The 23,343-nt window shown below is 47.2% G+C and overlaps 1 protein-coding gene across 1 annotated transcript in view; it reads right to left on the minus strand.

Moving 5' to 3' along the window:
• Positions 1-23,343, minus strand: part of CRTAP (cartilage associated protein) — a 332,976-nt gene that overhangs the window by 189,069 nt on the left and 120,564 nt on the right. Inside the window, exon 3 of the mRNA XM_069613133.1 lies at positions 14,438-14,609. Within this exon, the coding sequence (XP_069469234.1) occupies positions 14,438-14,609 (172 nt within the window). The remainder of the gene's footprint in view (positions 1-14,437; positions 14,610-23,343) is intronic.

Raw genomic sequence — 23,343 nt, forward strand, 5'->3', positions numbered from 1 at the left:
TAGAGTCCATGTTTAAGATAGGGCGAGTTGATGACTTCCAGCGGGTCCAGCCTGCGCTGCAATCAAGTCACGACGATCAGCTTTAACGGGTCAAGCTGGCATCTAGACAGCTTGAAAAGCAGGTAAGCAGATCAACATGCTTACTGTGCCAAAGGCAGCACTGCAGTTCCTGTAGCAGCTCAAAACGAGTCCAGCACAGTCAAGCCATCTTGAGAAGCAACGCAAGGCGACCAAGAGGGGTGGTTAGGAGGCAGAGCTTGCCCCATAGTTGGAGCCCTCCTTTTTCACCTCCATGGCAAAGGACTTTGAAGTGGAATGTACTCCCATCCTATGTGAACCCTCCTATCAGAGTCCAACAATCAATTAGCAAAGGAAAGGGTACCCATCCCCTGCATAGGTAAAATGCCACACCAAACCTGTTATTAAGGGCTCAATGCTGGCTTCTGTAACAAGCGTTCTTTGTCTTGTGATGGCATACCCAGAGTGATCCATCTGCAGGAAGTGGAAAGCGGGAAAGGAAGTTTCAGAACACTAGGAAAATCCAAATTTGTTGAACCCCCCTTTGTGTACTGAAGCGTTCTCCTGGGCTACTCTAAGTCCACTCTAAGTCCACCCCCTTCCTCTGTTTGCCTATATTAAAAAGACTTCAGTAATAAGCAGCCTTGTGGGAGTTATTTTGCCTGGCACTGCCTGGCCTTTTGAAGCACAAAACCTCTCCGTACCCCCTGGAGCAGATCCTGCCTTCCTGGCAGAGGGGGTTGCGGGGGACAACAACTTCCCAGGAAAAACAAAAGGTTGTAGCTGGGACTGAACCCATATGGGTTGTTCTGGCTGAACGCCACCCCAGGAAGTGAACACACAGGACGCCTTGACCAGGGATGCCAAAAGTAACCAAGCTAATGATAAAATGTCATCAGTCGCTTTTAGCCAGCGTAAATGTGAATCCCCAGAGATCACCATATGAAAACCCTTACATTGCTTATATTTAGATCGGTCATTTGCCGCAGATCCTGGGGGCCACAATTATGATTTAAATTTAGGTCACGGGTGCGAATGGGTAGAGGGAGATCCCGGTATGTTGAAACTTCGGTTCCAGCAGGCGGTTTACTGCAATGCACATGTCACCCGTGACTGCAATGTCACCAAACGACCTAGCAGTTTCTGGCAGAGGCGTTGCTAGGGGACGGCTTAGGGGGCAATAGCCCCGGGTCTTTTGTTATAGCCCCAGGTAGAATCTCAGGGGCTACAACCAAAAGGCTAACTAGCCCCAAGTCCTGACAGCCCCGACATTAGCGTAGCCCGGATCTTTTCCAGACCTAGCAACACTCCTAGTTTCTGGGATTATCAGCAGACAGTTTGGGTACAGATACATGTCCAGACTTATCACTCGGTTTAAAAATAAAGCAGTAAAAGGATGTATGAAAGTGGAACTGTTCAGCAGCTCTGACTTTCATGGCAGAATATATTGCTAGAGCTCCCAAAATTTCCCAAACTCTGGCAGATCACCTAGAAGATGGAACTCCATCATAGGGCCCCAGAGTTAATTTTGGACATTACTTGCAACCTTGCAGTTTCTCCCCCACCCCCATCTAAAACAACTTCTTCCCCCCCAACTATTTGTAGACCAAGATCAGGTCTTGCCCCCTCTCATTCTTAAACTTAGTAGAATTACAAAATGAAATAAAATCTAAATTTAGTACACCACTTTTGACAATTACCAATAGCCATTGTCAAGTGGGAACACCACGTACGGTGCGGTCTCTACTATATGGTCTCTAGTATACGGTCAGCATGTCACAATTTAGCACAAGTCCCCCTCTCAAAAAGAAATTAATTGAAAAACGAGTTTAAATAAGCAATAATGAAAGGGAAGGAAGTGAAGCAATTTTTTCACAAGTTTCAATCCTCTGTTGGACTAGATGTGAAGAGAGAAGCACTGGAAGCATTAAGGGGGCATAAATCCACTGAAGGGATGAAGGGCTCAGCTTCACAGAGCCAAAGTATTAATACATAGTGTTCAATCAAAGGCCAAGATGTCACAAGCTGGGAATAGTACAAAAGAAACTGAGCAATACATTCCTAGAAAGGCAGATTAATCAAACTTTGACTATAAAGGAGTACATTTTCTAAAAAATTCTTAGATATAGTCACTTCCACCACCCCCCCTCCTTTCCGTGACGCCAGAGAGCTGAGGGCGCTGCCCGATAGTCCCCCTCGTTGGCGGTACACAGCAGGAGGATCTCATGGGGAGAGACTCCCCATCTAGGAACAAGGACGGCCATCTAGGGAGAACACAGTATAGCAACCCTCCTCCCACCTCCTACCCATCCCCCTCTCCCTTCAGTCACCCCTCTATCACACACTTCTATTGGCTCATGTGAAGTTGAAAGCCCAACACTAAATGGGACTTCACGAGAATATATTGGTACAAAGAAGATGCGTGGAGACATAAGGATTACTCTCGAGAACCGAGACAAATAGTCTACTCTCACGAAATAGAATGAACCTTGGACAAGCTTAAAAAACGAAGGACTGCCAATGAAGAGAACCACGGACCACCAAGGAAAAGGGTCAGTGACCCCTATTACAGAAAAAGGAGCCGTGCAAGCCCTCCTCTTCATCGCAGTAAATGTCAGCAGAGTGAACCAACTCTACCCGAACCAAACCTGAGAAGAAAATGGGTCTGGGACCCACACCCGTAAGAATGACCAGGGGAATGGAGAGACTCCACCCGGTGCTGTGAACTGTGAAATAAAGTCTGAGAAAGGCCAGGGGAAGGGTGACATTCCCCCCTTGTGTCATGTACTGTGAAATAAAGCAAAGAAAGGCCAGGGGAAGGAAGCTATTCCCCCCTGGTGCTGTGAACTCTGAGAAAAAAAACCAAGGAAGACTGGGAGAAGGGAGTAATTCTCCTGGTAGTTGAGCTTACAAGGAGGATCAAACCAGTGATCCATGGGAAGGGAGTCATTCCCCCCTCCCTCGGGGGAAAGCAATAGTGAACTTTCTGATGCAGTGTTAAAGAATCAGCAATCCTTTGTGAAGTGTGAAAAAACGAGGAAGGGAGTCATTCTCCCTGGCGAAGAACTTGCAACCAGAACTGTGCCAGCCAGTCCAGGAGGAGGGAGTCATTCTCCTGGGCAAAAAACATTGACGCAACCTTTAGGTATAAGGGACAGAGGTAGGGACATTTTGACACAGGACAGTGGACTCCAAGTTACAAAGACAACCTGACAAACCCATTAGCTCTTTAGTTGAGGTTGGGAAACCCCTCATAGATCTAGGGAAAGATAGGTTTTCTCTTCATTTTATACTGAATAAAAGTCTATAGCAATCCCTATGTCACCTGTGTGTCAGTCTCCTCCCTCTGCACAAATTTACATGAGTTAATAAGAACTAATATTACAGCACTCCAAAGCAGGAGAAATCTGGCGTGAAGAACTACATTAAAAACAAACTGATAAAATTTCCATTACTAAATGTGGAAAAGGCATGGCTGGCTCTCCTCTGCATTGAACAAAATGTAGTTCTTCTGAAAGTAAATGGTGCTTTGTCCACATAGCCTACAGTAGTTACCTGATTACTTACATAAACGGACTAAAATCAATTAAGCAGCAGTGCACAGCCGCGCTAGGAACCGCTTTTGCCCACACTGTTACGAATCTGGTGAATTCGTCCCTTCTTCCATAGGGAATGGCACTCCTTTTTTGGCTAGCAAGGAGAGTCCACTCAGCAAAACCCTCCCTAGGGGTTTGGGAAAGTGGGACCTTGCTGGGAGCGACTCCCCTTTAGTGGTATTATCAGGCTATATGGGAGTAAGAAATACTGACAATACATCTATTTATTTGGCTCAATGTAATGCTGAATTGTCCACATGCTTCACAACCTATCTCAAGAATGAAAATGAGAATGTTATAGTCATGTTAATTTATTTGCAAAGCGCAAACTAACACCAACAAGGCTTCTTGGCACTAAGGAAACCAATACAGAGACCACCAACACCTCAGAAATGTTCCTCAACCCAGAATAGGTGCGTTTTCAGAGAACGCCGAAAGAGTAAAAGGTTCGATAGCCTGGAGCAGACGCAGAAGCAGATTCCATAAGCAGCTGCAGCAACAGAAAAAGCATGTCTTGCAATCCGTGATCATTTGAAGCGAGTGACCTGAAAACGAAAAGCATCTTGAGAGCGAAGAGCTTGAGAAGGAACTGAAGGACCAAACTTAGCTTGAAGGTATTCAACGCCAGTGCCATTGAAGGCGAGATGGACAATACACAATGTGACCAAGTATGGAAGCCAGTTAAGAGACCGTAAAATAGGGGAAACATGAGCCTGATAAGAAGATTGCGTAACAAGTCTGGCTGCGCAATTCTGTAACATTTGCAGCCGCTGAATTAAATATGCTGGTTGCGCTAAAAAGAGCGAGTTGTAATAATCCATAGTACCAAACACCAATGATGCTACCACAGGGGCGCGCATATGAGTTGGCAAACAGGGAAGAACCTTCCGAAGAATCTTTAATTTGTGGTGGTCAGATTGGCATACAGTGCCGAATTGGGCTTCACTAGACAAACAAGCTGAGATCTTACAGCCCAGGTCTTTAACCACTGGGACAGGGGAAGGAAAGGGCCCGAGTGAAGAAATCCAAAAAGCTGGGGTCCAGAAAGATGTAGCCGAATGAGGACAGACCACCAAAACCTTAGCCTTGTCCCCGTTCAATTTCAGCCAATGGTCGCTCATCCAACTTCCCACAGACTCCAAGGACTTAACCGAGAGGCAGTATCAGATTGAGAAAGATCCAGACATACTACAATCTGCGTGTTATCAACATATGCATAACACAGGAAGCTGTGGGAGTGAATGAGCTTAGCAAGAGGCTGAATATAAACATTAAACAAAATAGGGAAGAGGGCTGATCCCATGCAGTCCCCTGCAGGTCAGTTGGGCCAGAGTCGATTGATGGAGAGACTGAGTGATTGGACCTGGTCTGCCAAAAAAAGATCTAAACCAGGAAAGCACCGACCCCGAAACACTTGCAACGGCCAGACCATTAGCAGAATAAAATGATCTATTGTGTCAAAGGCAGCTGACCGATCAAGTAAAATCAGCACCCAGACACCACCCTGATCATAAAGCTGTGCAAAGACGACTACCAAAATATGCATGGTTTGTGTCACGATGGAAACCAGACTGAAAAGAATCAAAGAAAGAAGATTCCTCTAGAAAAGCACAGAGCCAAGGAGTAGCCAGCAAATCCAAGAGTTTCCTTAAAAAAGGAAGGGAAGGGGGCGTGGCTAGGCGACACACCATGCGGCGGTGCTCGTCGTGAGCTCTGCGACATGGTGCCCAAATCAACCACTGCGAATGCCTTAAATTAAGACTTCTCGCCTGATTTGCCTCCAGGAAATGTGGGAGAGAGCGCAGCGACGGTGAGTTTGGGTTTGGTGCGTCATGACCCCCGGAACCAGAGGATTTACATATGAAAAGGATACGGTGCGGACCTCGAGAAAATAGCAGAGCGCGCTGATGCAGGGGACCGTTCGAACGCTGGAGACCCAGGCTCCCCGCCGAGCCGCGGAGGCACCCGGGCAACCTGAGCAGGGAGACAAGCTTGCACCGCGATGATCCACCAGCGTTGCCAAGTGGGAGGAAGAGCTGGTGCCCCCCCTGCGTGTTTCTCACCCGATCCGAATCGCCATTTTATGGAGCCTCCCGCCTTGGCAGTGAGGGAGGCAGGATGGACCCCGGCGGGGAGACAAGCTTGCACCGTGACGATCCACCAGCGTGCCGAGTGGGGAGGAGGAGCTGTTGCCCCCTGGGCGTGACTCCCACCTGCTTTGAATCACCGGGCTGCTGAGCCTCCCGCCTTGGCAGTGAGGGAGAAGGAGCGGGACTGATCGTAGACCCCAGCAAGAGCGGACCGCGTCCTCTGGCCCATCACATCGAGGACTGGTGACCTTGCTGCCAGCCTGAATACCGCTGCTCCCCACGCTATGACCTCAAGGAGGGGGGGAGTCTTGAAGCGAGAGAGGACCCGGCTGAGCTGAGTCATGACACCCTGCAACGCGACCTTCTTCCTGGTCGTCCACACCCACGGAGCATTTGCCTGGGGCCGGATTCTGGCGGGGGCCCTTTGGATCCAGAGCGATCATCATTTGTACGCTGGGCCTGATATATCCACAACTCACAACTATGAACGGCGACCGACAGGTGGGTGACTGCATGGCTATGGGAGGCGCGGTGCAAAGCACTGGAGGCAGGTGGTCTCCCGCCCTGAAGTCAATGGCGGCTTGATGGGGCCAGCTAGATCTTCACACGCTGTAATATCCCTGCGGGAAACCTGGGAATCTTGACCAGCAACATAGAAAATATCCCCTGTGCCTCCCCTGACCCTGACTGGAGTGTCTGGACTGGCTTCTGCTGGAGAGTTCCTCTGCCCCCTCTGACTACGTACAAATCTTTGCGCTCAATGCATTAACGCGGCCCACACTGGGGTTTCGGGCGATGCCCAAGGCTGCAGGGAAACGGAAAGCGCATGGGATACAAGCCTTCCTGATGCCGCAGCCAGCAACCTAACCCTGCTCACACAGTTACAGCTGATGTTCATCCGGTCCCTGCTCAGAAGCATCATTCAGACATGGCCCTTTCCAGGGAGGACTTCGAAGACATGCTTCGGTCCCTTAAACAAGACATAACCCAAGAAATTAAAATGGAAATCAAGACCTCCAAAGACTCTGTAGCCAGTCACTTGCAGACCTGACGTCACACTTGGGGGGTCTGGAGACCAGAGTCAATGAGCTAGAAAACTTAACTTGTGAGCAAACACACGACACTGAAGTCCTCGCAGAAAGGGTAAGGATCATTGAGAAGCAACTAGAGGACATCTGGGCGAAACAGGCGGACCTCGAAAATGGGGCAAGATGAAATAATGTGCGTCTGCAAGGTATTCCTCGGCAGGTCTCGGACCAGGATCTGCCGGAATATGAGGAAGCTCTATTTAGATCCCTTATTAATCTCCCTCCGGATAAGGGCCTGACGCTGGATAGAACCCACCGAGTTTATTCTACAGCCCAGCTCAAAAAGAACCTAATACTGGATGTCCTTAATCGTGTGCATTTCTTCCGTAAAAAGGAGGAGATCATGCTGGCGGCGAGGAATTCAGTCTCGATCCAATTCAGAGGGGTGAAGGTGCAACTTTTTCAGGATCTCTCCCAGTTTACCCTATCGAGCAGAAGACGACTGCAGAAGGAGGGCTAAAAAGATTCAATATTGTTGGGATTTCCCGTGCAAATTACTCTTCGACCTTCATAATCAGCATTACGTAATCTCTTCAGAAGATGAGGCAATGAAACCAATGTCGGAGTCTCCCAGCGACAACCCCACAGAGCCCTGCACCCAGGACCTGGGGGACCCCTCCTCCAGTCCTGCATCAAAAGACAAGCGGAGACAAGCTCAGGGCTGGCATCCCCTATAGGCAAGCCCTCCCCAGGAATCAGAGTCGGCGGAAGGAGCTATGGGACGACGCGGACCCGAGGCCCCCTGAGCGGCGAGGGAGAATAGCCTTATGGCCAGCTGAGCCAGTAAGATTTCGACCCAATGCTCTTTAACGGATGACAGTTGGTCCCCATTCAACCATATGCAAGGGTCGCTGCTCTCCCTCCAGGGGCGAGGACTTCAGGACAGTTGACTGAGTGGACCTGGAGCCATGGGCTTACTTCCCTTTCCGTCGCAGCCCTGCCTATTACTTGCATGAACTCACGTAGCTTGAGAAGCCTGCGTGGAGAATTCAGGTTGGTTTAGGCCATGTCCTGGTGGGCAACTCGGAGAGGTGCGATTTCTGAATACTGGAGGTTAGAATGTTTAAGATAAGAGGAGTTCTTGCGAATTTGGGCACCTATGTGGATGGCGCCCGACATGTTAGACGGTTGGTTAAAATTAATTCGGAAAACGAGGCTACTAACCGCCTCGACAATTTATTTTCGTCCTTTGTGCTTTATCTGCTTATTTTCTGTTTTTTGTTTTCTTTTCATCATGATGTCATTAAGTCTGAGATATGACCACATGCACCATTCGATTCTTACCAGCTGTGCCATGATGAAGGTCCTCTTGGGGTTTCTCCCTCTTGACCTCCCTTGTTGGCCCTCCATTGTTTGCTCTTCCGGGGAGCGGGCTATCCTTGTACAACATCTAGGGACCCCGAGAAAGAGGGTTGTTGGGTGTGGGGGCCCTTCTTGGGTGATGGCCTTTACCACTAAACAGGACACTGAGACCTAGGTGAACCTGATTTGGCGACCCCGGACGTTAAACTCATCACTCTCAATGTGCAAGGCCTAAACTCTCCTTTAAAGCGTAATGCCTTAGTCCACAGATTAGCGGCTCTAGATGCAACATTTTTGTTCCTTCAGGAAACTCACTTACACCCTGCTGACAAATTTGGCCTTAACAATGAGCTATACCCCACGAAATGTTTTGCTTCCAGTGGTCTAAAGAAACGAGGGGTCGCCATTCTGGTTCGTAAAGGTGGCCCCTTTAACACTTTGGAAGTGGTTCGGGGTGAGGAGGGAAGGTTCTTGCTGGTGGTGGCCATGTTAAATGGGCGCAAAAATCACTTTGGTTTCTATATACGCTCCAAATGCAAAGCAAGATATATTTTTCGCTAAATTGTCTAAAGCTCTGTCTGATCATGCGGGGGGGGGTAATACTTTTAGGTGGGGACGTCAATGTTGTAATTAATCCCTTAGTGGACAAAACTTTTCCCCCAACGGCTAATGAGAAGAGCAATTTTAGAGCGCTGACCACGCTGCTGATGGAACATTCACTCATTGAGATATGGTGTTATTTTTTTCTCAGCAGTCCATAGAGGGTTCTCCGGATTAGATATGTTTTTATTTCTGACTCATTAGTTCCCTTGGTGATAGACGCAGAAATACTTCCAGAGGCTCTTTCGGACCACGCCCCGGTAAGATTGTTAACGTCCCCGCTTCATACAGCCCCACCCCAAAAAAAACCCTGGAGATTGAATGATTTCTTATTGGAGGACCCATTAATCCAGGCCCATATACGAGAAGCCATGGAACAGTATTTTAAGGAGAATGATATAGGCAGCATGAACTGGGGTTTGGTATGGGAAGCAAACAAAGCAGTGATTAGTGGGCATCTGATTGAAAAGGCGGCACAGAGGGGGAGAGCCAGGAGACTTGTACAGGTGCAGCTGGAGAGTGAAGCCCGCAGACTCGCGGAAATACATAAAGAGAAGGGCTTGCAGCGCTCCTTACGAGACCTGGGGACAGCCAAGAGAGCACTTAAGAGCACCACACGGGGAGGGCAGCCTACCATATGATGCGTACTAAGCAGTATTTCTACACGAGGGGTAATAAGGCTAACAAGTTACTAGCGGCTAAATTAAGAAAACAGACAAAACAGAACAGGATAGACACCCTAAGTGATGGTGGAGGCAGGTATGTCTCCTCGGAGGATGGCAAGCTCCAAATTATTGAAGCTTTCTTTAGGGAACAAGCAGCTCCTCATATGGGAAACCCACAGGCCTCCAAAGATTTTATAGCAAAAGCAACCTCCCAAAAATTCCTCAGGCCCTCCGAGACCCTCTGGAAGACCAGATATCCACACATGAGGTGGAAATGGCAATTAAATCCCTTCCACTTGGGAAAGCTCCAGGCACAGATGGGTTTACAAACAAATTTTATAAGACCTTCTGTGTAGAGCTCACGCCCCACCTCACAAGACTGTTTAACCTTCTTTGGGATACAGGTACTGTCACACAATCAATGGCGGAATCGGCTACAACCCTAATCCTGACACCTGGGAAAATTACAGGGCGTTCAATAGCTCGTCCTGGGACTATTTGAAGTTGGTGTTAGGGTCATTTGGCTTTGGTCTGAAATTCTCGAGACTAATCCTATCAAACTTCCAGATCCCCTTAACTTGCATACGAGTTAACTCATAATGGACACCACAGATAGCCTTAGGTAAGGGAACCAGACAAGGTTGCCCGCTATCCCCGTTTGTATTTCCGCTAGCAATGGAGCCCATAGCCCAACAAATTCATCTCCACCCAAATATTCAAGGGTTTGAAGTAGGAGGGCAATGTCACAAAGTCGCACTATACGCGGATCATGTGCTCTGCTTTCTGAAGGAAGCCAGAACCTCAGACCCTCCCCTTATGGACCTACTGGATCAGTTTGCGCTGGTCTCAGGCTTCACGATAAATTCAGCCAAATCAATGGGTCTGAACCAGTTGGAGGCACCAGACACTCTGGTCACCCTACAGAATATTTACTTCCTCCACTGAAAGAGTACAGCTGTTAGGTACCTAGGAGTGTACTTGACCCCAACCTTTACGGGCCTATTGAAGGCCAATATCCCTAATTTACTAAAAGACTCTAAAGAAGCCTTGCAGAGATGGCTCCCACAAGACATATCCTGGCTTGGCCGCATCAGCGCTATCAAGTTAGTCTTGCTCCCTAGGCTTTTATATACATTCCAGGCCCTCCCTATAACGATTCCAGAGCGTGATCTCCACGAACTACAGAAGGAAATAGGTTGCTTTGTTTGGCAGGGGAAAACACCAAGGATTCAACGGAAACTCCTAACTCGGGGGAAGATGCTGGGAGGTCTGGGGTTCCCCTCTATCCCAAGATATTTTCAAGCAGCCCAAATTGCTTCCATTCTGAACTGGACTGATCCAGTGGAGCCCCCCAAGTGGCAAGACATTGAACAGCAACATATCTGGGCCCGCCCTTGGCCATTTACCCTTTCTCCCAAGGGATGCGTGCACTCACTGGGGAGCCCTTCTTCCCACCACAGCGACATCACTTCGATGCTGGGATAAATTCTGCTCACGGAGGGGCATCACGTCAGGTCTGGGTCCCCTTTCCCCGGTCACGCGGAATCCAGCCTTCACCCCTGGGCTCCAGCCCCACTCATTTCACCTATGGTCAAATGGGAAGACATTAAGATTACATGAGCTTTATGCAGATGACTCGCCCCTGACCTTTGCCCAATGCAAAGAGAAGTTCCACCTCCCAGAAACTGAGAGGTTTAGGTATATACAGCTCCATCACTGGATAACTAACCCAGATACAAAGAGGGCAGCCACTAGGTCCCCCACAGGATTGGAATTAACGCCTTCAGAGGGTCAGCATACATGCAGAATAGCTACCTGTTACCGTCTACTAGAAAATGTTCAAGAAGATGAAAAGCTCCCTTATCTTACTGCTGAGGCAAAAGTGTAGTCAGGAATCTTGGCAGAGGATTTGAGATAGGGCTCATAAGTCCCACGGTGCATGGCAGTGAGGGAGGGCGCACTTAAACTATGCTTTAGATGGTATTTCTCCCCGCAGAAGCTCCATGCGATGAATCCAGACTACCCTGACACATGCTGGCATGGGTGTGGACCTAGGGGAGACCTGGGGCATTTGTGGTGGCACTGCCGCATTATTCAATCCTTCTGGCTGGAAATCAGATCGAAGATCAAGGACATTTGTGGGGCTCTATTACCCATGGACTCACGCATACTGCTGCTGGGGGACACACCGGACGATGTATCTTATCCAAGGTGAGGCCCCAGAGGTGAACTGATAACTCAGCTACTCTTGGCAGCTCGCCTTACACGGGCCCGCTTTTGGAAGGAGTTAGAGGGTCCCCCACATAGCTTATTGGTGGGTGGAGGTCTGGGAACTACTTGGAATGGAAAAGCTGACGGCCACACTGGGGGGCAGATCATCCAAGTTTTCCCGCGTTTGGGAGCCATTCCTGGAATATGTAGCTGAAAAAGAACACATGTTTTTCCAACCCAAGATGATCAAGTTCCTCCTTAAACCGTGACGAACACTGGAAAAGGTATGAACATGTCATGTGTGTAATCTCGACCTGAGCCACCTTTATCCCCTCAGGACGCAATGGCGTAAATGGTGCTGATGTATTTTCTTTTTCCTTCTCTGTTTCTCCCCCCACCCGCTTTTTCGTTTGATTCCTCCCTCTGCAATTTTATGTCATGTTAATTCAAATCTTGCTGAGAGTGATGGTGGAGTTTTAAGTAACAAAGGAACGGTTACCAAGTTAAAATGAAATTTCTAAGCAACTGATTTAGGAAAATGACTCAAATTGCATGTTTGATCTATGTTTCAATAAAAAGATGTTGCCAAAAAAACAAAAAAAAAAAAATAGGAAGGGAAATAGGGCAAAAATTCACAGGCAAAGTGAGACCCAAATAGTTTTTTTTCTTTTTTTCTTTTTAAGCAGTGGGAACACCAGTACATGTTTTAAGGAAGGAGGAATAGAACGAGGGGTGAAAGAGTGGTTAACCACCTGGCAACCAAAGAAGCTATGTTAGGCATAATCTCTTTCACAATAAAAAAGCTGAATGGAATCAAGCGAAGAAGCTGATTTCATTCAATTTCTGCAATTTTTTCAGCAATCAGCTGAAACAAAAGAAGGAAAGTTAGACCGGGAATGTACATGATTCAAAGGTAAAGCCTCAAGGCTACCAGTCTTGAGGCCGGAAGATTGAATTTTCTCATCAATAGTGGTCATTTTCCCGACAAAATAAGTCAAAAGTAATTCAAAGAACCTTTGAATGAGAAACCAAACCTGAAGAAACCGGGGCAGAGGAAAGCGATTGCACGACGACTGAATAGCTCCTTAGTTATATTTAAAGCACCTTCAACACGTTTCGTATAGTAGGCACGCTTGACCTGAAAAACGACTTTATGATAAACAGTAGCCATACCTGATGCCGGGAGAGAGAGGATCGAGAGCGGGACGCCAACCGCAAAACAAACAGACAACCCAAACCCGTACAAGCCCCAGCAAAGTTCCCCAGCAGAATCAAAGGTAACTGGGATAATGGTAGAATTGGGAGGCTGTCAGCGAATCGTTATGAAGCAGGAGAAACTTGACCCAGTTTAACTGATGATACATTGAGTTTAAAGTGGAACTCTATTAATGTGGAAAGAGATCTCTGCCACTGGGATACAAATACCCTGAAAAGAGGGGCAAATAGCCCATAAGTCAAAAAGTAAAGAGAGGAGAATATCCGAGAGAGAATTCTTTGAATGGGAAGAAAAAGCCAAGTAAACCACATACGGGAAGAGATATGCAGAGTTAGCCACCCAAGAAGGGGGTAAACCCCATGATCCAAGAAGGCATTTCACAGCTAAGAAGGTATATGGTGCCATACTCAAAAGGGTATAGCAACCCGAATCAGAGAAGATTAAAGATACCAAAAAGGGAGTATTGGAGAACTATCCCAAAAGGGGAAAGAAAGACCCAAACACATAGTGAAAGAGTGGCAATATCTGAAACAATAAATGGCAAGAGACTATCCTACTAAGAAAAGGAATCAAGAAGAGAAAAAGAGACATTGTCATTTTTCAAATCATCGGTGAGGAGGCATGGTCCTGTTCTTATTTAAGTTGGTTAGAATAGTGGTAGGGTCATTTAGAACTAGTTTTTGGGCAGCAGACAGATTCATTTCAGACTGCCTGATGAGCACCTTAGTTATTTACAGAGGCAGGGAACACCCACATAGGAATGGGGAGAGATAGGCTTTATACTTATGTCCAGTGTCTGAGTCCTCCTCCTGACCCGCCACACTATTCCAGCCCCATCCAAGGGTCACAGGGACCAGGTAGAAGAGAGCGAACGAGACAAGGAAAAGGGTTACGGGAGCCCCAGAAACGAGAGTAGCATAACGCTCAAGAAGGATCACAGGGAGCCAAGAAAACTTAAGAGAACCATAAGCAGAGAAGGGTCATAAGAATCATAAAGAAGTGAGATATTGGAGTAGGGGACCCCAAAGGAGCAAAATAAGCGGAACAAAGACCGTATATCAAGGCAGTACAGGAGCACCCGAAAGTTGGTAGAAAAGTGGAGAGATCGTCCAAGTTGGTGGAAAGGGATTTACACAAAAAGAGGTTTGGACACGAACTGGAGTCCTTTTTTTCCAACTTTAGGGAATTTTGAGGCACCTTTGATAGAGAAGAACGGTTTTCTTTGAGTAGAATTTTTATTTACTTCTAACCATTGGATCCAGACATAGGAGGAATTCCTTGGACAGTCAGAGATACCTTTCTGAAGAACCAAGAGTGCAGGCCACTCAATCGATTTCTTTCACATGTTTGCTGAGTAATAGGGCCAGTTTAGTGGATAGGGTTGGACTGAGGACTATTTTTATTTTTGGGTACAGACGTGCACCTTAGTTTAGTTGGGTAAGGGGACTCCCTTTTAGAAGTAGGGTCCAGGGGGCATTTTCTTTTAATTAAAATAAAATTACAGTCAAACATATCCTCTGTTCCAAATCCTCCTCCTGGCTTGCACAACACAAAGATTTTTTTTCTTTTTCCTTAAGTGCCTCTGTGAAATATAAAATTCTTCATTTCGAATGCAGTAGTACAAAAGCTTTACGAACATGCACTTACTTACCTGCGATTGACAGATAGAAATCTTTGAAATGGGTTATTTCACGAGAGCCTTCACAGGCTGCTAGGCATTCCTTAAAAACCCTGAAGTATTCCGGAATTGCCAGCTCCATGTCAGAGATTGAGGTACGCCAGTTCTCTCCATTGTACGCTCGGACTGCCCTGATAAACAGACTCTACATAAACAGATAAAAGAAAGGACAAGATATTAATTGTTAAGTTTCACTTTAGTAATTCTCTTTTCAAATTGTCCAACATATTGTTGACAGAATAGTCTAGAGAGAAAACTGAACATGAATCAAAAATGTTGCTTTACAACCCTGTGTATGTTCACCAAATCAATTATCAAGATGTAGCCATAACATAAAACCAGCATTGGCAATGCCAACTGGTCATTTTTTTTCAAGTGAAATGCTTTAGAGAGCGGACCAGGACTACTTGTATTTGAATACATTTTATAGGGATTTCTTTTAGGAAAGAGGACACTTGCATTTGTTAGCAGCATCTGCAAAGAATAGAACAGAATGGGATTGAGCCTCTAATCCTTCTCTCAACCACAGAAACAGGCATGATGTACATCATGGGTAGGAGCAATGCAAGACCGTGTTTTTGTGCGTTTTCAGGCCATAATCCCCTTTTCAGTCATCTTGCATGGTACCTTTCAGAACAGATGAGGCTCCAGGAATTTAGAGAAGAGGGGTCATGAAAGTCCATGTGAGGCCATGGGGAGCAGGCTGCAGCGGGGCATTTTAGATGTTGCAAGACTTTGTGAGCCATTTAAAGCAGGTCGAAGGACCATGCTAATAGTTATAAAGAAACTAAGCAGGCCATTTGAGTGATGCGCGAAACACGTCAACTTCCTTGATTTACGTCCATTAAAAATAAATACATTTTTAAAGATTAATCTACAATGGCATTCTATCTCAGATTGTTGTTTAACAATGAAAATATAAAATATAAGAATTTCAAGTGTTGGACCACAGCACTTTGAGACTTGGTACACACCGCCTGTCTTTGCTTACGGCTATCATGAACTATCTTTTCAACATACAACATTAACAGAGGTATACATATTTTTTAAACAATGTGAACCTGAATATGTATATGTACATTTTTAAATATAGTTTTTACATTCATTTGCAATTACATTTTAGAAACATATTAAGTACATAAAGGGATGCAATTTAACAGTTCACATTGTGGATAGCCAATATTCCTTTTAAACAGGTCCAATTCCCAAACAATATCTTAACCCCCCCTGTTTTTGCAGACTCAAATACTACTTCTCAGGATAGTGCTGTACTATTGTTCATAGTTCATCTGGCACTGCAACCAATTGATTGATCCCATCAGAGTGCTTTCTCATTACAGGTAGCACTGTGGAAGGATGTGGAAGGAGAAGATCGACACACAGGTGGAATTGTTGTGGTTATAGTCTTATTTGGGTTAACCAAAAGAGGTAAACGGTAACGGTCCCAATAAGAGGGGTTTCCCTGCCTCAACTAAATACTAACGACTCGGTCAGGATGTCCATCCACCTTCCTGTGTCAAAACCGGTTTCCTTCCCTTACACTCTTAACTAAGGCAAAATTAGGATCTTCTAAGTCCCAAAGAGTGACTCCCTTCTTCCGGAATGAGGCTTTGTGTTCACCTCCTGGTGAGGAGATGTGTTCTCCAGGTGGCATAAAACAAAAAAGTTCTAATAGTTCTCTTGCAGGATTTCTCGGTCAATGGCGAGCTCAGAAAAGCAAGTCTCCTCAAGGTATTTATTCTATTCATAATACAATGGCTCCCTCCCCTCTGGCTCTTCTTGGACTCATTGTGACAACTCACAAGCGATAGGGGAATATCTTCCTTCCCCAAGTCTTTTCTTAGACTTTGTAAATTGTTCAACAAGTGGTGGGGTGTTACCGCTCATGTATTTGTGTGATTTATACTCTGTGTGTTTCTTTTGACTTTGGAGTCTGACAAACTCCATAGGCATCATCTTTGCATTGTGACACACAGCACCTTCAGTGCAGTGGCACAGGGAAGTCTCTTAGATTTCCCAAAGGTTTAAATACATTGTCTTGGTGAAACTACTTTTTCCAAGAGCAGTGAAGTGAAATTGACTTTACTTACATTTTGTAACTTTCTAGACCCAGCACACACTATCTAACCATAGGGTGCTGGAGGGATTACTTAGTATCCCCTTTGTCCACAGCTCCATTGAATCCTGGAGGATGACAAACTGGCTTTGCCTCAACGGGAGCAAGACTGAGCTCATGATCTTTGGATCACCCGAGGCCAGAGCTAAACTAGACACAGATTACACCACCTTTAAGATCTAAAGACACAAATGTAGGGATCTCTGACAAGGTCAAGACAATGGCCCTCATTACGAGTTCGGCGGCAGCCATGCCGCTATTGGCGGCATGGCTGCCGCCGAAATCGCGTCCGGGTCCGGGTCCTCAGAATGAGGCATAACTGGGACATTCCGAGTTCGGAAGGCCCGGTAATTCCTCCCTCCAAGTACCCGGACCCGGTCCTTCCCCATTCCCATTTCAGCCCCCATAGGGTTTGACCAGGCGTTGCTTCCTGGGTTCCGCGAGGGGACCTCGTAATGAGGTGGTACGGGGTAAACGGCGCCGGCACCTTTTACGGCGCCGTTTACCCCATAACGCTAGGGTCGTAATGAGGCCCATTGTGTCTACCTGCAAGCATCCTTGGGAGCGGATCCAACGTAACATATCTGAAAAACAATTGCTGATACCACCAAAGGCTGCTCAGTCGCATCAGGCCAGCACTGAATAAACAAAACAGCACCATTATCGCCAGAGCCACAATCTTATCTTGACTGGACTAAGGGAATGCACTGCTGATGGGGGCTAATAAAAAATGCATCAAACAATGTCAGATCATACAGAATACAGAACAATGAGGTGAGGAAAATTACCAGGAAAAAAAGGGGTGAGGGGGGACATATCACAAGAGGACAAAAAGAACCCTTCACTGGTTAGCCATGGAAGACCGCATCACCTTTAAAGCAATGACCATTGTCCATCACTGTATATTTGGATCTGCCCCAGTCTACCTAAAAAAACAAATAACCACATACGGACCTTGCCACACCTTAAGATCCAAGGCGCAAGGGTTTGTGAAAGTAACTCACTCCAAAAAAGCCAATGGACTTTGGCGAGCCTTCCCTACCAAAGCATCATCAAAGTGGAATGAGCTCCCAAACAGCCTAAGGCTAGAATCTAACTACCTATCATTTAGGAAGAAACTGAAGACACTAATGTTCAAATAAATTACCTGTATAAATGCTAAAGACCATCTTAAGTAATCTACTCGGGACCAGTAATCTTGCTGTGCTGCCCTGTCCTTGTCTTTTTGGAAAGCGCCCCGATGCCTGCGGGCTTCAGCGCTATAGAAATAAATAAATAAAATGTAACAGTTTTATGTTACCCTTTCTACAATTAATGGCAATTGACAGTGGTTTACTTTTTACTACCATTGGGTGTTTTTATCACGGGCCGTTGGGTTGCCCGGTAAAGCCCTGCTGCTGTGCTGAAGCTCCAAATTCGTTTCGACTAGAGAGTCCCTGCAAGGACGACTTCTCCCCTTGAACTCCCCAATCAACTCCAAAGTGAACTCGTTTGGACATCCTCTCGGAGCTGGCTGTACTTGCACTGCTGCTGGAACCTAAGTGCCAGGGAGAGGAACACCACATTAAGTGGATTGCTTTTAAGTCGGACCCGAGCGCCAGGAAGATCCTCTGGACTTCCCTGAAGCAGGACTGACCAAGCCTGAGCCACCTCAACAGAGTGCTGGACCCTAGATGCGAGGAAAGTCTGAAGTGGTATCCGAGAACTGCAGTTTTGCTATTTGCTGTCAGGCGCGAGGAGCGGACACTGGAAGTGCTGCTGAATTGAAGTTTGCCCATTGCTGCCGCCAGCCTACCCATTGCAGTGCAGGAGTCCACAGAAGTCCTCCCTCTTGTCCCGACGACTGAGGCACAGGAACACAAGAATCTGCAGAGCTGTACAGGAACAGAAGCCAGCTGGAACCATTTCTTCTAACCAAAGGTACTGTAAAGTCGAAGAGAACTTACCTCTTGTGGTGTAGCCTTAATTGTTCTCAGTTGAGACTGGTCTTGGTTAACCTTGCAGAGTTGCTTGCATCTTTGCCCTTCACAAGGCTCCCAGCTTGTGGCCCTTCAAGTGGTCTTATTTCTACAAACTTGTGCAAGACTTTTTTTCCCCTAAATCTTTTTATTGCCATTTTTCAACATCAGTACATTCCCACTGGATCCCCTTCACCCACCTTTACCCCCCCTTCCCCCACTTGATCCGGGTAGAGTTCTTTTTGAATGGCTACTCCTTTTTGGATACAGGATTGCAGGTACCGAGCAACTCTTCAGCGTCAGTCCTTGGTTAAACATTGTCGGGACAAGACCTACATCTTCACCCTTCCCCTGGGCAGTCTACTATTCCCAGGATACCCATGCTTCTGGGGCACCACATTGACCGAGCACCATCCCTTAGACTTAGTAGGCAGGACCAATCCAAGCTGAACTGAGGTGCCGTCTAGGCCTATTACTGCAAGGCCCATGTTCCCCTTGATTTTTACCTTTAGGACCTGCTCGATAGCTTTGTGTATGCCCGCCCAAAACTGATCAATCTTGGGGCATTCCCACCAGATGTGGCTCCATGTTCCCTCCCCAGCCACATTCCCTCCAGCACCGCTGGGGGGGGTCCCCAGATACAATCTGTGAAGCCTAGTTGGCGTCAGGTGCCACTGAAACATTCGTTTTAGCCAGATTTCGCAAATATGACGGGATCCTGTCAGTTTAGGAATGAGTTCCCACAATTTAGCCCAGTCCGTTTCCTCTATTGCGGACCCAGTGAAGGTTTCCCATATTTTTATGTACGTTCTTGGGGGGAGCTTTGCATAGTTTTATGTGTTTGTGTAGGTTTGCTACCAATCCGCTGTCCCCTGGGTCCCTATTTAAGTATTTATCAAATGGGGTCAATTGACGAACCATTGCTTGCTTCATGGATGGATGGAGTAGCCAGTGCCTCAGTTGGACATAGGTGAACCTTTCCTTCTCCCGTAGGATGAAGTCAGATTTGCCTTGGTCGAACTGTTTAATGTGGTCCCCATCGAACATATCTCAAACCTTGAGACATCCCCCCTTTTGCCAGTCCCCGAATGCATGAGTTTTATGGTCCGGAGTAAATTGAGGATTGTTAAAGAGCGGTGTGTATGGTGAAGGGAACTTGGTGATGGACGCCCTCTTGACCGCTTCGTCCTATGTGTCTCCCACTACTGTCGTGATGGATTTGCTATACATTTGCAGAGGTCGGTCTGTCTTAAATTTCTATAGTATTCCCTCCAGATCCCCCCCGGCGACTGCTCTGTCCATGGGTCTCCAGATCTTTTCCTGTCGTCCTTTTGCCGATCCCGGACTACCATCATCTGGTAGCAGGCCCTGAAGACCGGTTCCCCCATGCCTCCCCGGGAGGACAGGGCTTGCATTAGTTTTGCAGCCAGCCGTGGAGGTTTGTTTTTCCAAACAAATGTAGTTGTTATTCTGCAGAATGATCTGAAGTAGCCCCGCGGAATTTGAATCGGGAGGGCTGTAAAGTGATAAAATAGTTGTGGCAGCACAAGCATTTTTAATGCTTTTATGCGCCCCATCCATGTAATCGCTGGCGGGCCCCAGTTTACCATTTTAGATTTAAGCTTCTCCAGGAGGGGTAGGTAGTTTGCTTGATATAGCCTCCCCAGTGTTTTGGTCACTTTTAGCCCAAAGTATTTTGTAGAGTGTTCCACCCATCTATACACGGAGGACATTTTGAGGTCACGCTCGGCTGAGCTCGTGAGGGTAAGGTTGAGAATTTTAGATTTGGTTGGGTTTATTTTTAAACCGGCGACCTCCCTAAATCGATGAGTTCATTCTCTATGGCAGTGAGGGAAGTCTCTGGTTGGGACACCGTGAACAGCATATCATCAGCCAACAATGCAATTTTGTGTATATCGCCTCCAAAAGGTATTCCTTTTATCCCCTCATGTGCAGCGCACCGCTGCTAGTAAGGATTCGAGATGTAAGGCATACAGCATGGGGGACAGCGGGCACCCCTGCTTCGTGCCTCGGGTCACTGCTGCAGCTTCCGATACCAGGCCGTTGATAGAGAGCCGAAGCACCAGCTGCCTATGGTTGGCTCTTACTCTGTTCAGGAATCTGGGTCCGAAGCTTATCTTGCTCATAGTTGCAAAGAATAACCCCCACTCCACCCGGTCGAACACTTTTGCGGCGTCAATCGCCAGTAGGAGGGCCGGGATTCCTCTCTTGTGTGACTTTTCAATCAGGTAGGCCATTCTCATGACGTTGTCTCCAGTCTGGCGCCCCCTTATGAAACCTGACTGGTCGGGCCTGATTAATTTGGGGAATATCTGATCAATTCTGGTTGCCAGGATTTTCGTGTGGATCTTTGCATCAACATTTATGAGGGCGATAGAGCGGTAGGATCCGCATTCTTTGGGCTCCTTACCTTTTTTCGGGATGAGTATCACTTTCGCCTCATCCATGGAATTCTAAATGGCCCTGTCCTTGCCAATCTGGTTGAAAAGGTCTACGAGATAGGGAGGGAGTAGTTTTTTATGCGTTTTACAGAATTCGGCTACAAAGCCGTCTGGGCCAGGGGACTTATGGATGGGCAGAGATTTGATTGCTGTTGGGACTTCATCTCTAGATACCTCCCCTTCCAGGTATTCTTTCTCTTCTGCCATTAGCATCGGTAAGTCTATCTTATTTAGGTATGATAGCTGGGTCGCTGATGATGGATTCTCCGAGCAATACAGATTAGTATAAAACCGAACAAACTGTCTGTGTCTTTATTACATGTGCTAGTTTCCCTCCCTCCACCTTTATTTTCAAGATAGTTTTGTCAGTTTCCTCCCTTCTGGCCAGGAGACAGTCTGAATTGTTGGCTTGGATATAATACTTTTATTTAAGACGTAGTAAGTTGCGTTTCGCCGCCCTCGTCTGTATAACGTCCAACTGACCTATAGACCTGTATTCCCTTTTGGTCCCTGGGGTCTGCGCTGGTCCCATTTTAGCCATAATTTCCTTTAGTTTGTCTTCTAGCCTGACCTCCAGCTTCCATTCCGTGTCCCTTCTTGCCTTAATCGCTATAATTCTGCCTCCAACGCGTCCCATCTGACCTGTAGAGTCGTGTCCCCGGCCTAGTTTGTCTCAAAGAAAACCTCAACTTCTTCGGCCACTTCCCGAATTAGCGTTTCGTCTTTAAAGAGGGGAGTCCGGTATCGCCATCTCCACAGGCCAAGTGACGACTGGTTCCTTTTCAGGGTAAGGGTTATTGGAGCATGGTCTGAGATTGCGATGGCGCCAAAGGGGAATTCTCGGGATTCTTCCCAGTAGTGATCTGGAGACCCAGCTGTAATCAATTCTCAAATGTGACTGGTGTGCGTGTGAGTAAAAGGTACAGCCCTCCTTGTCCCGTTCCTGTTCCCTCCACATATCTACTAGGGCCAGATCGTGCACCTTCGCCCTGAGGCCCTCTGATGGACGCCCGTGTTCCTGGGGAGATGTTACTTCTATCTTTGTTAGTTTCCCAGGTCATGTTAAGGTCCCCGGTTAGTATGATGGGTGTTTTCGCCAAGTGTTCGAGGGTGGTCAGTGCTTTTTGGATGTAGGCGCCTTGACCAGTGTTGGGAGCGTATAATGTTGCCACGGTGTATCACTCTTCCCTCCCCTCCAGAGCTACCGCTAGGTATTGCCCCTGGTTGTCCGCTTCCGATCCCGTCACGGTTAGATCTAGTCCGTCTCTCATAGCAATGAGAACCCCCCCTTTCTTGGCAGATTGCGTAGCATGTAGGATTCTTGTGTATCCCCAGATTTTTATTCTCTTTCTGACCTGGGTTTGAATGTATGTTTCCTGTAGTGTTACTAGGTCTGGATGTTCCCTTCTAACAAACCTCTATCTTTTTCCTTTTGGTAGGTGAATTTAGGCTGTTAACGTTTGGGGATGTAATCTTCAGCTTGTCGTTGTTAGGCATACTTTTCCTCTAGAGACCTTATCCTGTACTTACCTCCCTGTATAAGATAGGGGGCAGCCCTACATGCTTCCCCCCCCCTTCCTGGTGCGCCATCTCCACCATATTGTCGAGTCCCCCCGGATGTCTCCCCTTGCCCCCCATAACCGCCCTCTCACCAACTGGTTGGATTCAACTGGCATGCAGCCCCCCTCGAATTTTGGTTTCGATAGTTGAACCCTAACATACTCCCAGAAGTGCCCCACGCAAGTTCACCCAATCTCATTCCCATATTCCATCTTCTCCCCGCAGGGCCTCACTTGGCCAGTAGCTGGCTTGAAACTACTAGCAGTAAACTTGGCATAGGTCTAATTGACTTTAACTACACTTGACATTACATCATTTAACTTACGCGCTCCCCAGGCGAGTTGTCCAGTTGCTGGTGATCTTACGCAGAATGTTTTCAGGTCGGGGCCTCGGGCGGAATTCCATCAAGTCCCGGTCGTGTCCGGGCGCGGGGGACCCTTCGGTTAGGTTGGGCTTCCCCCTTCTTTGGTCTTTTAGTTTTGACTGTGGACCATTCCCATGGCCTACGGGTGTGAGCGTTGTTGGAGGGATTAGCTTTTTGTTGGGAGTCGTCATTGATGCCCAGCAGCAAGAGCCCTTGCTCACAGCTCGTGATTTTCTGAGGCTTCCCTTGCCACTCAAAGGTGAGGCCAAAAGGATGGCCCCACCTGTATCGAATTTCTCTGGATCTTGTCAAGACGGGGGCTATCTTCCTCCGTTTGATAAGCGTGGCCTGGGCTAGGTCTTGGAAGATAAACATTTCAGCTCTGTTGAAGGTGACCCGGTCTGCTTTTCTGGCCTTGG

Source organism: Ambystoma mexicanum, chromosome 5p (assembly GCF_040938575.1).
Source record: "Ambystoma mexicanum isolate Mex_15411 chromosome 5p, UKY_AmexF1_1, whole genome shotgun sequence".
In the NCBI taxonomy this organism is placed as follows: domain Eukaryota; kingdom Metazoa; phylum Chordata; class Amphibia; order Caudata; family Ambystomatidae; genus Ambystoma; species Ambystoma mexicanum.